The sequence below is a fragment of the Ammodytes marinus genome (genome assembly GCF_949987685.1).
Source record: "Ammodytes marinus genome assembly, chromosome: 23".
NCBI classification, from domain to species: Eukaryota; Metazoa; Chordata; class Actinopteri; order Uranoscopiformes; family Ammodytidae; genus Ammodytes; species Ammodytes marinus.
The window spans coordinates 9,618,422-9,634,398 of record NC_137227.1 but is presented as its reverse complement, the minus strand read 5'-3'; the positions used below and the strand labels follow the sequence as shown (position 1 = coordinate 9,634,398).

Sequence of the window (15,977 nt, the reverse complement as noted above, 5' to 3'; positions counted from 1 at the left end):
GAGAAGGTTTCAGGAGAAGACAGGATGTCAGTGTGTGACTTTAGGCTCTTTATGTTCAGTCTGCCTGTGGGTCCCTATTAAAGGTGGAGTCAGCAATTCACTTGTTGTCAAAATCAGTGAATAATATCTTCTCATGATCCACTACATGTCCGTACTGTGTGCGCAAACAAACAAAAAAAATCCAGTGTTAATACACAGCCTTAGTAACACATAATATGGCATGGCTGTGCATAAACACTGGATTTATTTTCAGCACACACAGTGATCTTGTATCAGATATTCACTGATTTTGACAAAAAGCGATTTTGTCAACTAGCATTCTCCAGAATCGCTGACTCCACCTTTAATGAGCTTCACTACACAAAACACATGCACTTTGAGATTGTACTGCATTTGTGGAAAAGAAAATACAGCTGTGGGTTTATTTCTTTATTACCTACATTATTTTAGGGAATTGTATTGGATAGTGACAGTGGAGAGATGACAGGAAATGAGGGAGGGAGTGATTAAAAGACAAAACATCTCTCTAAACTCAGTTTCAGTGCAGTTTTTGTACTGATTGAAAAAGCATGGACCCTAGAGACTAGAAAGATATTGTGGGAATCCCCCTTTGTTAACTGTGTGAACGTTCTCTTGTGTTTATAGATGGCAGCTTCTTAGCGGTGGGATCCCATGACAACTTTATCTACATCTATACTGTGACGGAGAGCGGGCGGCGTTACAACCGCTTCGGGAAATGTAATGTGAGTTCAATATGGAATCACGTCTCAATGTACCCCTTTGTTCCTTAAGGGTTTCTCTCCATCCAGTCTGACTTTCTCTAAGTGTGTTTTGCAATATTAAGAAGATTACCGGATTTAAAGTATTACTCTGGTAATGCTCTTTTTTTTTAGCCTGGCATTCCCAGACCTGCCACTAGGCGCTGGCAAATTAAATTTGCTGCGCGTGTTGGTCTGGAGACGCTCCGTTGAAGCTTATCAAGACTACCAGAAATCTGGTATAACGTTTCAATTGGTTCTATCTAATATGGGCGCGCCAGAGCCCTTTATATGGTGCTCTGGGGAGGACGTAACCGGATGACGACAGTGACGTGCATGCGACGTCGAAGCTGTGATAGTAAACATCAAAGATGGCTGCGGATATGTTGTGTGAGTTTGAGACTGCTTTGGCCTCGACCCTTAACGAATTGGAAGACGGGACTCATAGCTTTCACTAGCAAATAAGTGGAATGTTCTGTTTTGCCGACCGACAACGGCAAACGTTTAATTGAACAGTTTAACAGCTGTTCGCTAAACGAACGGGGCTTACGTCACTTGTGCATCGCTCTGATTGGTTGTAGTGCTATCCAACTGCGTGCAGTGGCATTTGAAATGCACGAGTAGGAGCCGCCCCTAGAGTTGGAAATTACTATTGATCGTCGCCAGACCCTCTATCGTTCAAGATATCAGGGTCAGGATTTCCAGGCTACTTTTTTTTCCCTTATAGTCAAAATTGCATTGAATAACAAGTATTGTTTGTATTCAAAGCCTGCTATATATCATATCCCTCTTTACCGTGGAGCTCCATTGTTTAGAATACAGTATTGAAAACCAATCAATAAGCCACACTGTTTCATTGGGTGACAATGACACCTTCCTCTATTACCATTGACTGATCCGCCACTGACAACGGTCCCCAACAAATGCAATATTTCCTCCTGAATGAGTAATGCTTGTTGAATACTACAGTAAGCCTATTTTCAAAATGAAACTATAGATTTGTGAGTTGTTAAAAAAAAAAAAGTTTCTATAAATAAACACGTTTCTGACGTTAACTAATTCAGTGTAAACAAAAAAATACAAAACTGTGAGTGTGTCTGTGTATGTGTTTGTGACGTCATGTTTTTCATGTAGATCAGACAACATTCAGAGTCAGCACAAGGACGGAAAGATCAGTCTTTTTGCAATCAGACATATGAAGTCAATAGTGTTGCATTTATATTGTGGATAAATTACATTTAAAAAGAAAAATACCTAAAGCTTGCCCTAAGCCCACAGCTTTACACGACAAAACACACCAAATCAGGTCAGAAATAAGACAGATTAACCTATTATTGATTTGGGTCTGTAGGGGACATTTTTGACAATAGCAAAAACATCAAATAACACTATCCTTGTCGGAGAGCATTATGTGACGTTTTTTGTGCTTAATCTGTCCTATCAGGGTCACTCCAGCTTCATAACTCACCTGGATTGGTCCAAAGATGGAAAATACATTATGTCTAATTCAGGCGACTATGAGATCCTTTACTGTAAGTGAACATGTCCATCTTTTTCTGTACTTTATTCCTTTAGACAGCTTGCCAATGTCCTGCTGTGACCGTGACAATGAATGTGATGACTGTGTTTTGACAGGGGACATAGCAGGGGGGTGCAAACTGTTGAGGAATCGCTTTGAGAGTAAAGACAGAGAGTGGGCCTCGTACACGTGCGTGCTGGGCTTCCATGTCGTGGGTAAGAAATGGAGAATGTTTGTTTTCTTGCATGCGTTTTGACTATTCTACTACTAGGTCCAGAGTTCCCACGCCCAAAACTTAATAAGATTGTATGAAACAAATAACTGTTTTCCATGCCTGGAAATGTTTTGGAATGAACTGAATGTTTATAGAAAGGTTTTGAAGTTACACTCATTTTCACTCGTGTTTAAAACATGTTTCTTAAGAATCACAAAAAGTGTCTAATGCCATGCAAAATAGTTCCTTGAATTACTGTTGTTTAAAATCTAGTGCTGCAGGAATGCCTGGGAAGCATGTTTCTCAATAATGTATGGCTTTTGAACGACAAATATAACACATGGCTCTAGAGAAAGACAGTTAAGTCTCATTATCGACTCGAGGCCTACATTATTTCAGCTACTTAAAAATTTTTATGGAATTTGGGTAAAATGTCATGGAATTTTCTTGAAAATTCATTGAAAAAATATGTGAGATGGATGTATTGACTGTGTTTCCGTGGCGTTCCAGGGGTGTGGTTGGAGGGCTCCGATGGCACAGACATCAACGCGCTGTGTCGCTCTAACGGAGAGAAGCTGGTGGCTGTGGCCGATGACTTCTGTAAAGTCCACCTCTTCCAGTACCCCTGTCCCAAACCTAAGGTACTGTGTGTGTGCAAGATTACCCTAACTGTTGATTTTGGCTGCCTTTTTACATGCAGTGCAAATATTAGTCTTTAACGAAAAGAAGAAAAACCTGGTTTGGATTGACACATATGAACCTAACTGAATTTAAAAATGGTGGAGTGCTAAGTGATTGTTAGGATCAGATCAGGAGAGTATAGTACTGGAAAGGTGCTTTGTGCTAGATTACAGTTACCGGGTACCCACATGGTCATATAAGCATTTAAAAAAGCATTGAATTTAATATTGTCAAAATAAGACCTTAAAAGTATTGCATTTTTCTGCAAAGTATTGAACTTCCTTTACTAAGGTCTTACATTTTTTTGATTGCCCTTGGAGAGGGTTTGTTATGTGACAAATAAGCAGTTCGAGTATACACAAACTTCACCAAGCTACTATTACGGTACATCAATGCGAGTTTAAAATGTGAGTTTGAAGTACGTCAAAGTGTCAGAATTACCATTATATCCTTCCTACTTCTGCCAGTATGTCTATGATGTTGCCATTAATGTTCATTTTAATGGGCATAAAAAATGTATTAAAAAGTCTTAAATTGAACTTGGATATTCATGGGGGGTTAACCTATTCTTTCCATTCCCCTCCAGGCCCCCAGCCACAAGTACGAGGGCCACGGCAGCCACGTGACCAACGTGTGCTTCACCCACAGCGACTCCCACCTGCTGTCTATGGGGGGGAAGGACACCTGTATCCTGCAGTGGAGGGTGACTGGGGGAGAGAGCAGCAGGGACAGACTGGCTTCAGCTTCATCTGCCTCCACAAGCTCTCCAGAGCCCAACACCAGCTAGAGAGAGCCCCTATGAACAGTGACGTCGTAGGGGGGAGATAAGCTGTTGACACTCAGCCAATGAAGTGTGTTCGTTAGTCAGCGGACAAGCGGTCGTGCCTAGATGCTAACCACTGCTGCGTCCGGTTTAAGACAGAACGTGGAGAGGAAAACGTCCATATTAAAGTTTACACTTACACACCTCTGTAATACATGTAAATCCTTGTCAAAAACTGGACAACCGTGATTCTTCTCTTAAAGGGTGGAAAGGTCAGCGATTCTGGAGAATGTTTGTTGACAAAATCACTTTTAGCAAAATGCTAGGCATTGTAAACAGGCATGTTTTTTTGCCCTTTTGTTTACATACCCGTTTACAGGGCAAAAGGCTGTGTAGTAACACAGTGCGGACAGGTAGCGGGATCGCAAAGAGATATTCATTCGATTTTAGTGATTTTGTCAACAAGCATTCTCCAGAATGGTTGACTTTAACGCAGACCCTTTGTTGTTGTGCCGTTGGATGAGGATGTATAGAAGAAGTGGTAGTGTGTGTGTTTGCTGGTACAGAACATGAACTGACTTCTGTTCTGTGGTGATGACAAAAGACTTGGCTCCAGTGAACATTCCTGCGCTTAAAGTCCTGTCTCCTTTATCAAACTTACCAAAGTGCTGCATTGTAGCGCATGCCATCTGGGCCTATAAAAGACGTTTTCATAATGTTTTTACCTTTTTTTTTATATGCATTTTAAGCAGTGTTTGGTTGACATCTCAGCTAATATTGAAGCTGTTTTTAATGCTTGCGTTTATTAGAAAGACTGTGAGAAAAAAACTGTACCAATGAAATTAAACTTACAGCTTTTGTGACTAATTAATTTCTCTTTAACAGTAGATCAGTGCACTTGAAAATGATTACTGTGATGTTGTAACTCTGTCAAACTCCCAATAAATAACTAGAGGACTGGAAAGTGTATTGTGTGTGAAGTGTCACTAGTGGGCAGTGCTGCTCCAGAACAGGACGTCCCAGGCTGAAACATAGGCGCTTTAGGATTAGTATGTTTTTGCTCTTCATATTCAGTTCAGTTCATTGAATGAATTAATATTATGTATTCCAGGTGCTGAACATCAGGAAGCCTTTTTAGCTCTCTCAATACTATTCCCTCAACTTTTGTACACCTTTTATTTTTTTGGTAAACTTGATCGATTTTCAGAAAATACACACAGATACCCTTAAACAAAAGAATACGTATTATAATAATAAATTAGTTATATATATTTTAATATAAAATAAATACATGTTTAGGGTCTTTGGACCCACTCAATCTTTTTTTATTTTAAAAATGTATTTTACAATGTATTTTATACTTTTCCAAATGAATCAGTACTTATGTCTGTCTTTGTGATGCTGCAATAAACAAGTTCTCTTCTAGCTGGTCTTATCAGATGTTTTTCCATCTGAGATAATAGGCAAGTTAGTCAGTTGTTCCAAACCTCAGGGTCAAGACTGGATAGTGATGGAAGAAGTTAATATGGAACTATTTTAAATGCTTTACTCAACAGTATAAAGGTGTTATAGTATGAATAAGTACAAATAAAATATATGCAAAAAGTGAACAACTGCAAAAATCTTCACTTGATCAAATTAATTTCTTACTTTAGCGGTTTTGCTTTCTTAAATTACTTCCACGACTTTGACTGACTGCCATGTGACTTAATATTTCATAATTATAATAATTTTTTTACATTTCAAAGTTCATGTTTCTGTCTTCCTCACTCTTCATATTGCCTTATTATCTCATAATTACAATTTCAAAATGTGATAATTTTTATTTTGATCACATAACACAAGTCTTTATTTTTATCATTCCCAACAATTCATAAAAAAAAAATTCCACACAGCAATGGTCTTCCGTGCAATAAAAAGTAGGCTACTCATATTAGACAATTTTAGAAGCAAACATTCCTCTTTGGTTTAATTGCTCACAGCCCAAAGTAATCATTTTGTTACACCATTGTATTACTATTTATGTAGGCCTATTGCAGTTTGTGTTTTTATATAGGCTGTGTGTGTGTTTTTACATAGGCTATTCAATTTCCTGCTTTGTCTGTTTTTGGCAAGAACCCACTTTTCTTTACGTGCCTTTCTGATACGCCTATGTGGGAAAAGTTTAACTTTTATGTTTACCTTATTCCTCTCTGACCAATGTTCTACATTGCCCTTTGAGCTCCCAAAACCAATGAAAGTAGGCTACTCTCTGGTCATTAAATAAATGCCTACGCATTGTAGTAGTGTATGCATGTTTGTGTTTCATAAACGTATAAAGTGTAATGTCCGTAAATATGATGTTAACAGGATGATTATTAAACAATAAGGGCCAGCCAAAAAGTTAATTGCGAGATACCGGAGATTGTCGACAGCCTCCGAAGATGACGATTTGAGCACGAGCGAAGGGGGCCAGTGAGTGTGTGCGTTTACTGTGTGCGAGTGTGTGTGTTGAACAGAGCGGAGGTGAAGAAGAGGAGGATGAAGCTGGGAGCGGAGGATGGGAGGAAGAGTGGAGTAAGAGACAGGCTAGCCGTGTATGAATGAGTGAGTGAGTGAGGAAGAGGAGAGGAAGGTCGCCGGAGGGACCGAAAACAAAGAGTTTGATATTTTGGGGATAACCTCCGGAACGTTACTAACGGAAACTTTCAACTTTTTGCCCGCCAGAGCTAGGCTCGTAGTGGCCGGAGCCGGCTTTGTTTCACGGCGGGGGTTTCTACGATAAATGAAGGAATAAAATAGAGCTCCGTCGACCTTTTTCTAGCCGAGCGGGGAATACCCTGGGACTGCTTTCGCCAAAGGTTACAAGAGAATGGCGGCCAACATGTACCGAGTGGGAGGTAAGGAATGTTTTACATTTTTAAGACACCCCCCACAACGTGATTATTCGCTTCGACAGTAAGGTGGCTAGCTAGCCGCTAGCTGTCTGTTCGGTTAGCAGCTAACTAATGCTAGCTCTCGCCTAGCCGTCCGTACGTGCGTTCACTCTGGCATAAAAGAACGTCAAGTCTGTTAAAACATCCAACAATGACTTATCCTTAGCCAATGGACCAATGTAAATAACTCCAGCGCTATGGATGAGTTCCTAAATCACTTGTACTCACCAGGAAACGCTACTGCACGTATATTACACAACAAATAGTGCGGAGGTGTAGAAAATATCAACTTTTACAACAGATTGGCGAGATATGCCGACTAGTTTCCTCCACCACCGAAATACGCTGCTCCCAGCGGACTGGCTGCAGCGCGAGCCGGTTCTAAAAGTTGAAATGTAATATCAAATTAATGCAACCAGGTGCATACAACCGTTTAGAGAATCACATGTGTTGTTGCAACTAAGCGAATCAATCATAATGTGTCACATTTTCTGGCGTCAAGTCTGCAAAAGGTGACGTCCTGGAAGTTAACACCGTGCTAATGAGCTAGCTTCTAGCTAGCTGTTAAGAGGTCAGCATCCTACAAATTGTAGCAAAGTGTGTGGTAGCTTGCTAAAGCTGGTGGGCTAGCTGTGTCGGCGGGCTGGATTAATTTCATTATCGCCTTCGCCACATCACTCCATATGCAATGGGTTGCATTAGCCTTGCTAGCTAACTGCCATAGCTGTTTTATTACCTCAGCTCTAGCCTACGTAAAACTAGTATGGTAAAATAGCAGATAATGGATATAATACTTTTACTTAGAACAACTACCTTCTTTAACTATTTTATATGAAACACTGCAAGAGAAACTTAGCTTTTAATTACTCCCATAAACTTAATTTAGCTGACACAAACTTGCTACCGGTGGAACAATTTCAGTGTGAGTGAGCTAGACTTTTCATTTCATAATGTACCGCTACTTTGCCACTGGATGGAAGCATCTCAGCAACATGAAATAATGGTATATCATTAACTGTGACTTTCCACAGCACTTAGTGACAGTTAAAAGGCCCAGAGTGCCTTATTTTCACCTATTTTCACTGTGTTGGCTGATTTGTTACTTTATCCTTTTAGTGCTTGTGACTTACCTTACCGGACACAAGAGTTGATAGGCTATTAAAGTCATGTTGTGAAAACACTACTCTGCTGCAAAATAGGCTTCATAATTCACTTGATTTGGTCAAATTTTATGAAAAAATTAACAAACACGTTTACAATGTAAACATGTTTGCTCTGAGGTTGCATTGTGCACCACATTGCAGTTTGTACACTGTTTAGTAGCCTATGCTGTCACAGAAAGTCTGGAAGATTGCAACCTTGTGTCTGTGTTAGTGGTGGAACATTACATTGGGTTGAAATTGAACCATTGATCATAATTTACACAAATGCTCACTACTTAACTCCAGCCAGGTGCAGTGCTTGCATTGTATATTATTGGCTCGGTCTGACTCTGCATGAAACCTGATCCGTGTTCCAATCCCCATACTTCCCTGCTATTTTATAACAGAAAAAGATTTAGGATTATGGAAGAGTTTATTAGACTTTAATATCTGTGAAAGCAAAACAGTTTTGTAAAAGCACAGAAGACAATTGACAAGTGTGTATCATGATTCACGCGTATTTCACTATCCACAAACCTGTAATTTTTGACTTGCAAATATGTAGAACTTACTCTGAAAATACAAAGTCATATTTACGCATTTACGGATCTGTTTCTGCTTGTGAAAAGGGGTTTGCATATTTGTGGATTGCCTCCTGTGAGTTTGTGAGCCACATTACATTTTTACATAATTTTGTCCAACTTCTACCACCGAGATCTGTAGAACAAGCGTTACAAATGTGAAGTGCAATAATTTGTATGTGTGTAATTGTGTTTTGTAAAGTTATATCCACACAAAGAAAAAGCGATTTGCAAATATGTAGAATTTAGTCTGTAAATGTGTATTTTAATTTTGCATAATTTTTTAATTTTTTTTTAATGCAAATAGTTTCACCACAAAAAAAGACATGTCAACTCTTATTTACACATTTACAGAACCATTTCTACATGTGAAACTGGCTCTGCGCATTTGTGGATCGCTTCCTGTGCGCTCACGGAATATTGTCCCATTCGTGCCGCAGGGATCTGCAAAACGCCACCTGTAAAATGAGGTCTGTATTTTTTAATTCTGTATCTTTAGGTGCAGTTAGACAGGTCCACCAGCAGATGGCGCACTCGCGGCGCAGCCTTTATCTATCGGCGAACCACATGGTCCCCTTGACCAATCAAAAGAGCTTGTTTAGGGGCGGCCACCTCATTGGTTCATTTGGAGGCCTGTCACACGAACAGAGGAGAGAAAAAAAGCTGTCCACAGCTCAAGCTCATTCTCGAGTTCGTCGGACATTATTCCTCGTTAGTGAGCAGGAAAGCAGCTGGCTGCAGACTAGCGGAGCTGAGTATCGGTGATAAGAGAGGTATGTTGTTATGCTGACCCACCATTATACTATCATACAGTAGTTTGTGCGCTGGTCACCTGCGAGGGTAATCAGCATTTCTTGCTAGGCTATTTAGCGAGCTAGCTGACATGTTACACACTAAGCATGATTATTTGAGTTTGTCGCCATCATTTTTAGCACACAGACATGCCGCGACCCGCGACAGGCAAAGCTTCTCCCTTTCATATAATATTTCAATTGTAATACAACAATATGCCAACTAATTAGATGGTCATTTAAATGCAGGCTATACATGTGTGGGGCATACCTCTAAAAAAAATTAACGTTTTACTCTTAGTAATATGTGTGTTGGTCACCTCCTGTGTATCTAGTAAATGGTGTTACAGGGTTAAAGTGATAGTATTGTGAGCTTGGTGTAGTTAAAGAATTGCAGTAACATTGCCAAAGTATTGTGATCAGATGAGTTTCATAATTATGCACTTCAGGGGAGATTGCCATTATAAGAATTTAGCATGGTAAAACATGATTAGCATCACCTTGTTTATTTTTATATTATCCATAGTTTACAACGTAACACATGCTGTCAAAGAAAGGTACTACAAGCCTCCCCCTGACTGTTATGGTGCTTTCAGCTAGACCTGATTTAAAATAAAATAATGCTAAGAATACCAAGAGCCACTCGAAGTGTAATGAGATTGTTATTAAAACATGTATATTCGTGTCACATGATTGTGTAACCTATAAGGTTTCTGTCATTCTTGTAACATATGGTATTTTTCCTCCTTTAGGAAATGCTGCTGAATCATTGACTGACTGCACTACGGACCAGCAAAGCCATGGTGCACCTGTGGACCTAGACCATCTCCAGTTTATACTGTTACGGGACCAAACCAACTTCAGATCCCACATGCAAATCATTGGTTATGTGAAGGGTCATCTCTCTCATATCCCGGTTAAAATTACCCTATAGATATCACACTCAAGGACTAAAGGCAGTGCATTAACCCAATGCTCATTACTTGGTTACCCATGTACATTTTGCATTAGTCCATTGTATACAATTTGGAAAATTACAGAAATAAAATAAACAAGTGAATGTATTTGAGCATATGGTTTCATGTTTTGCATGTTGATGAAGTGGGATGTTCCACTTGCTTCCACTCATGTCAGCCCTGGGAATCTCCCAGCCAATCCAGAATTTGACCATTTTAAAGCTTGTGGAAGTGCAAACGACTAAAGGACTGTACTAACAATTACCAAAGAACTGGAAACGGAGATAATTGAGTAACTGCATGCTTGACACAGACACATACGGCTAGTTTGAAAATGGTTAAGTGGTGAAAATATTGTATTTATACTGTACACATTTTATTTGTTTTAGGGGGTAATTGTTTTTTGCTGCTTGCCCTGTTCACAGGCGTTACATTGCTATGCTCGGGCACTCCTGCCTGCTTGTACAAACTGTGTGATGTCGACCACAATCTACTGCAGCTAAAACACAATGACTATGGATAACCAAATTCTGCAAATTATCTGAACTGAATCCAAACACTGTATCCTGAGGATGTATGTTTATTTGACATGTTTCTTTACTTTTTATGCATCGCTATAGACCCATTTGTGAATCTGAAATAAATTATGGATATCCCTTGAATGGCCACATAGTGTGTTGCTGTGAGTTCACTTTGTCCATGGGCCAGACCAGAAATCGGTACAATCTTGGTGCTCATGTGCACCTCTCGAATATGTATTGATGCGATATACCTTTTATATTTTAAGCTTTATGGTGGTTTTCCCCTCTTACAGCAAAAGTAAGAGCTAGTCATTGAAGGTGAGACACTGCAGGGGAATAGGATATGTTATATTTGTAGATATCATCTTGAAACTTTTCCAGTTGATTACTAGCATTAAAACAATTCGTTTTTGTGTTACCATTTGTTCAGAAATGCTTTATAAATATTCTATTCTGACTGCAGAGATGCTAATTCACGGAAAGGGGTGCATAAAGGGCAACTAGTGAGCTCTTGTAAAGCTGTTGGGAAAGTCCTAAGCCCTCAATTAATTAACATGCTGAAAATTGCTTTTAATTTAAAGGCTCTATCCATCCTGGCTTTATCCAACATCTATATTTTGGTTTGATTTTGCTTTTGCAAATGTTCACAAAATAAGTCACTGTATCCTGAGGATGGATGTTTATTTGACATGTTTCTTTACTTTTTGGCATTGCTATGGACCTATTTGTGAATCTGAAATAAAGAATGATTGGTAGGGTGAGTTGCCCTAATGTGGGACACTTTTTGCAATTTCAATTTATGTACGATATTAACATATGAAGCCAATACATTTGACCCATACATGTCAAATAAACATCCATCCTCAGGATACAGTGACTTATTTTGTGAACATTTGCAAAAGCAAAATCAAACCAAAATATAGATGTTGGATAAAGCCAGGATGGATAGAGCCTTTAAATTAAAAGCAATTTTCAGCATGTTAATTAATTGAGGGCTTAGGACTTTCCCAACAGCTTTACAAGAGCTCACTAGTTGCCCTTTATGCACCCCTTTCCGTGAATTAGCATCTCTGCAGTCAGAATAGAATATTTATAAAGCATTTCTGAACAAATGGTAACACAAAAACGAATTGTTTTAATGCTAGTAATCAACTGGAAAAGTTTCAAGATGATATCTACAAATATAACATATCCTATTCCCCTGCAGTGTCTCACCTTCAATGACTAGCTCTTACTTTTGCTGTAAGAGGGGAAAACCACCATAAAGCTTAAAATATAAAAGGTATATCGCATCAATACATATTCGAGAGGTGCACATGAGCACCAAGATTGTACCGATTTCTGGTCTGGCCCATGGACAAAGTGAACTCACAGCAACACACTATGTGGCCATTCAAGGGATATCCATAATTTATTTCAGATTCACAAATGGGTCCATAGCGATGCATAAAAAGTAAAGAAACATGTCAAATAAACATACATCCTCAGGATACAGTGTTTGGATTCAGTTCAGATTATTTGCAGAATTTGGTTATCCATAGTCATTGTGTTTTAGCTGCAGTAGATTGTGGTCGACATCACACAGTTTGTACAAGCAGGCAGGAGTGCCCGAGCATAGCAATGTAACGCCTGTGAACAGGGCAAGCAGCAAAAAACAATTACCCCCTAAAACAAATAAAATGTGTACAGTATAAATACAATATTTTCACCACTTAACCATTTTCAAACTAGCCGTATGTGTCTGTGTCAAGCATGCAGTTACTCAATTATCTCCGTTTCCAGTTCTTTGGTAATTGTTAGTACAGTCCTTTAGTCGTTTGCACTTCCACAAGCTTTAAAATGGTCAAATTCTGGATTGGCTGGGAGATTCCCAGGGCTGACATGAGTGGAAGCAAGTGGAACATCCCACTTCATCAACATGCAAAACATGAAACCATATGCTCAAATACATTCACTTGTTTATTTTATTTCTGTAATTTTCCAAATTGTATACAATGGACTAATGCAAAATGTACATGGGTAACCAAGTAATGAGCATTGGGTTAATGCACTGCCTTTAGTCCTTGAGTGTGATATCTATAGGGTAATTTTAACCGGGATATGAGAGAGATGACCCTTCACATAACCAATGATTTGCATGTGGGATCTGAAGTTGGTTTGGTCCCGTAACAGTATAAACTGGAGATGGTCTAGGTCCACAGGTGCACCATGGCTTTGCTGGTCCGTAGTGCAGTCAGTCAATGATTCAGCAGCATTTCCTAAAGGAGGAAAAATACCATATGTTACAAGAATGACAGAAACCTTATAGGTTACACAATCATGTGACACGAATATACATGTTTTAATAACAATCTCATTACACTTCGAGTGGCTCTTGGTATTCTTAGCATTATTTTATTTTAAATCAGGTCTAGCTGAAAGCACCATAACAGTCAGGGGGAGGCTTGTAGTACCTTTCTTTGACAGCATGTGTTACGTTGTAAACTATGGATAATATAAAAATAAACAAGGTGATGCTAATCATGTTTTACCATGCTAAATTCTTATAATGGCAATCTCCCCTGAAGTGCATAATTATGAAACTCATCTGATCACAATACTTTGGCAATGTTACTGCAATTCTTTAACTACACCAAGCTCACAATACTATCACTTTAACCCTGTAACACCATTTACTAGATACACAGGAGGTGACCAACACACATATTACTAAGAGTAAAACGTTAATTTTTTTTAGAGGTATGCCCCACACATGTATAGCCTGCATTTAAATGACCATCTAATTAGTTGGCATATTGTTGTATTACAATTGAAATATTATATGAAAGGGAGAAGCTTTGCCTGTCGCGGGTCGCGGCATGTCTGTGTGCTAAAAATGATGGCGACAAACTCAAATAATCATGCTTAGTGTGTAACATGTCAGCTAGCTCGCTAAATAGCCTAGCAAGAAATGCTGATTACCCTCGCAGGTGACCAGCGCACAAACTACTGTATGATAGTATAATGGTGGGTCAGCATAACAACATACCTCTCTTATCACCGATACTCAGCTCCGCTAGTCTGCAGCCAGCTGCTTTCCTGCTCACTAACGAGGAATAATGTCCGACGAACTCGAGAATGAGCTTGAGCTGTGGACAGCTTTTTTTCTCTCCTCTGTTCGTGTGACAGGCCTCCAAATGAACCAATGAGGTGGCCGCCCCTAAACAAGCTCTTTTGATTGGTCAAGGGGACCATGTGGTTCGCCGATAGATAAAGGCTGCGCCGCGAGTGCGCCATCTGCTGGTGGACCTGTCTAACTGCACCTAAAGATACAGAATTAAAAAATACAGACCTCATTTTACAGGTGGCGTTTTGCAGATCCCTGCGGCACGAATGGGACAATATTCCGTGAGCGCACAGGAAGCGATCCACAAATGCGCAGAGCCAGTTTCACATGTAGAAATGGTTCTGTAAATGTGTAAATAAGAGTTGACATGTCTTTTTTTGTGGTGAAACTATTTGCATTAAAAAAAAATTAAAAAATTATGCAAAATTAAAATACACATTTACAGACTAAATTCTACATATTTGCAAATCGCTTTTTCTTTGTGTGGATATAACTTTACAAAACACAATTACACACATACAAATTATTGCACTTCACATTTGTAACGCTTGTTCTACAGATCTCGGTGGTAGAAGTTGGACAAAATTATGTAAAAATGTAATGTGGCTCACAAACTCACAGGAGGCAATCCACAAATATGCAAACCCCTTTTCACAAGCAGAAACAGATCCGTAAATGCGTAAATATGACTTTGTATTTTCAGAGTAAGTTCTACATATTTGCAAGTCAAAAATTACAGGTTTGTGGATAGTGAAATACGCGTGAATCATGATACACACTTGTCAATTGTCTTCTGTGCTTTTACAAAACTGTTTTGCTTTCACAGATATTAAAGTCTAATAAACTCTTCCATACAGGATGTCCCAATACCTGTTGGCAGATACAGCATGCTTAAACTAACCTGGATGCCCTACTACATCCGGGCATAATGTAGAAATCGCCATGCTTTCTGGGGATCCTGACTCCCAATCCACTGTTAAGTCACATTGACAAAGCCGAGTCAGGTTCAAGGCGCTATGTTATGATGTAATAAATAAGTTAAGTATGTCCTCATTTTAACTGCATGCTACGTACTTTTTATGGTCTGATGTAAGAGTTTGTGATTGAGACATCAGAGTTGGTTTTAATTGGATAATCTTAATCAAGTAACGTTTCAAGAGCTGTTCTCCAGTGAATATAAGGTCTTCGCCCATACCTTTTTTAACCTTAAATACATTCACTATATTGGTGTTAACACCGACTGACTGATGAGTAGTTCCCTGTTCGAGTAATTTTTTTTACCCGTCGGTGTTGTGGTTTAACTTGGCGTTACTCCATTAACCATCAGCAAAGTGTGTGTGTTTATGTACGCGTTAGTCGGTGTGCACGCATGTGGCTATGCCAATTGTAGCTTTTGTAGATGGAAAAACACAAAGTTCTATTTGTGTGGGTGTGTTGAGAAATGGTTGTGGGTATTTTAGCTAGAGGAAGATTACAGGGGAGCTTATGTACTGTCCATGGAAAGGTCAACTAACACATTATTATGAGAGAGCTTAATATTTTAGGAGTCTTTATATTAGAATTGGTCTTTTAGGAAAGATGGAGTTTCATTATTGCTACAAACCTGGCTGTCGGAACGGTTCAAACTGTATCTCTATAGTTTTTCTATTACTACTAATTAAGTTGTTTTTTTTTCTTGGAAAGAATAACATTACATTGTCAAAGTGATACCCAAACCTGCGGAACTGTTATTTTGTTTAGGGCTAAAGTGAAAACTCACTGACTGTTGTTTTTGGAACCGAGTCTTGAAAACTTACAGATAACCTTAACTTTAATGTTGCACAGCTGGATTTTCTCAACAAATAATTTACAGAATTTGTCTATGTTGTTTTTACCTCACTAGTTTTTTCTGATATGGTTTGTGGGATATTGCTGTCCAGTGCACACTGGACAATCTTGCAGTTTGGAACAGCGATTATGTAATGACTATAAGAAATACATTTTTTAAGTAAGCCCACACAGTAACAAGGTGAAGTTGTATAATGCAGAAA

General features: G+C 39.0%; 2 protein-coding genes across 4 annotated transcripts in view; both read left to right on the top strand.

Annotated features, from left to right (window-relative positions):
* eml3 (EMAP like 3) overlaps nucleotides 1-4,887 on the top strand; it is a 47,894-nt gene extending 43,007 nt beyond the window's left edge. Inside the window, exons 20-24 of the mRNA XM_080051552.1 lie at nucleotides 646-743; nucleotides 2,203-2,290; nucleotides 2,394-2,492; nucleotides 3,002-3,132; nucleotides 3,759-4,887. Coding sequence (XP_079907678.1) covers nucleotides 646-743; nucleotides 2,203-2,290; nucleotides 2,394-2,492; nucleotides 3,002-3,132; nucleotides 3,759-3,959 — 617 coding nt within the window. The 3' untranslated portion in view covers nucleotides 3,960-4,887. The remainder of the gene's footprint in view (nucleotides 1-645; nucleotides 744-2,202; nucleotides 2,291-2,393; nucleotides 2,493-3,001; nucleotides 3,133-3,758) is intronic.
* Nucleotides 4,888-6,439: 1,552 nt separating this feature from the next.
* The window catches only part of mta2 (metastasis associated 1 family, member 2), a 37,381-nt gene continuing 27,843 nt past the window's right edge, over nucleotides 6,440-15,977 (top strand). The window contains exons 1-2 of one of the 3 annotated variants that reach the window (XM_080052072.1): nucleotides 6,440-6,491; nucleotides 6,642-6,814. In XM_080052072.1, coding sequence (XP_079908198.1) covers nucleotides 6,787-6,814 — 28 coding nt within the window. In that variant the 5' untranslated portion in view covers nucleotides 6,440-6,491; nucleotides 6,642-6,786. Of the gene's footprint in view, nucleotides 6,815-15,977 lie in introns of all 3 variants that reach the window. The other 2 variants (XM_080052071.1, XM_080052070.1) reach the window with 2 other exon arrangements.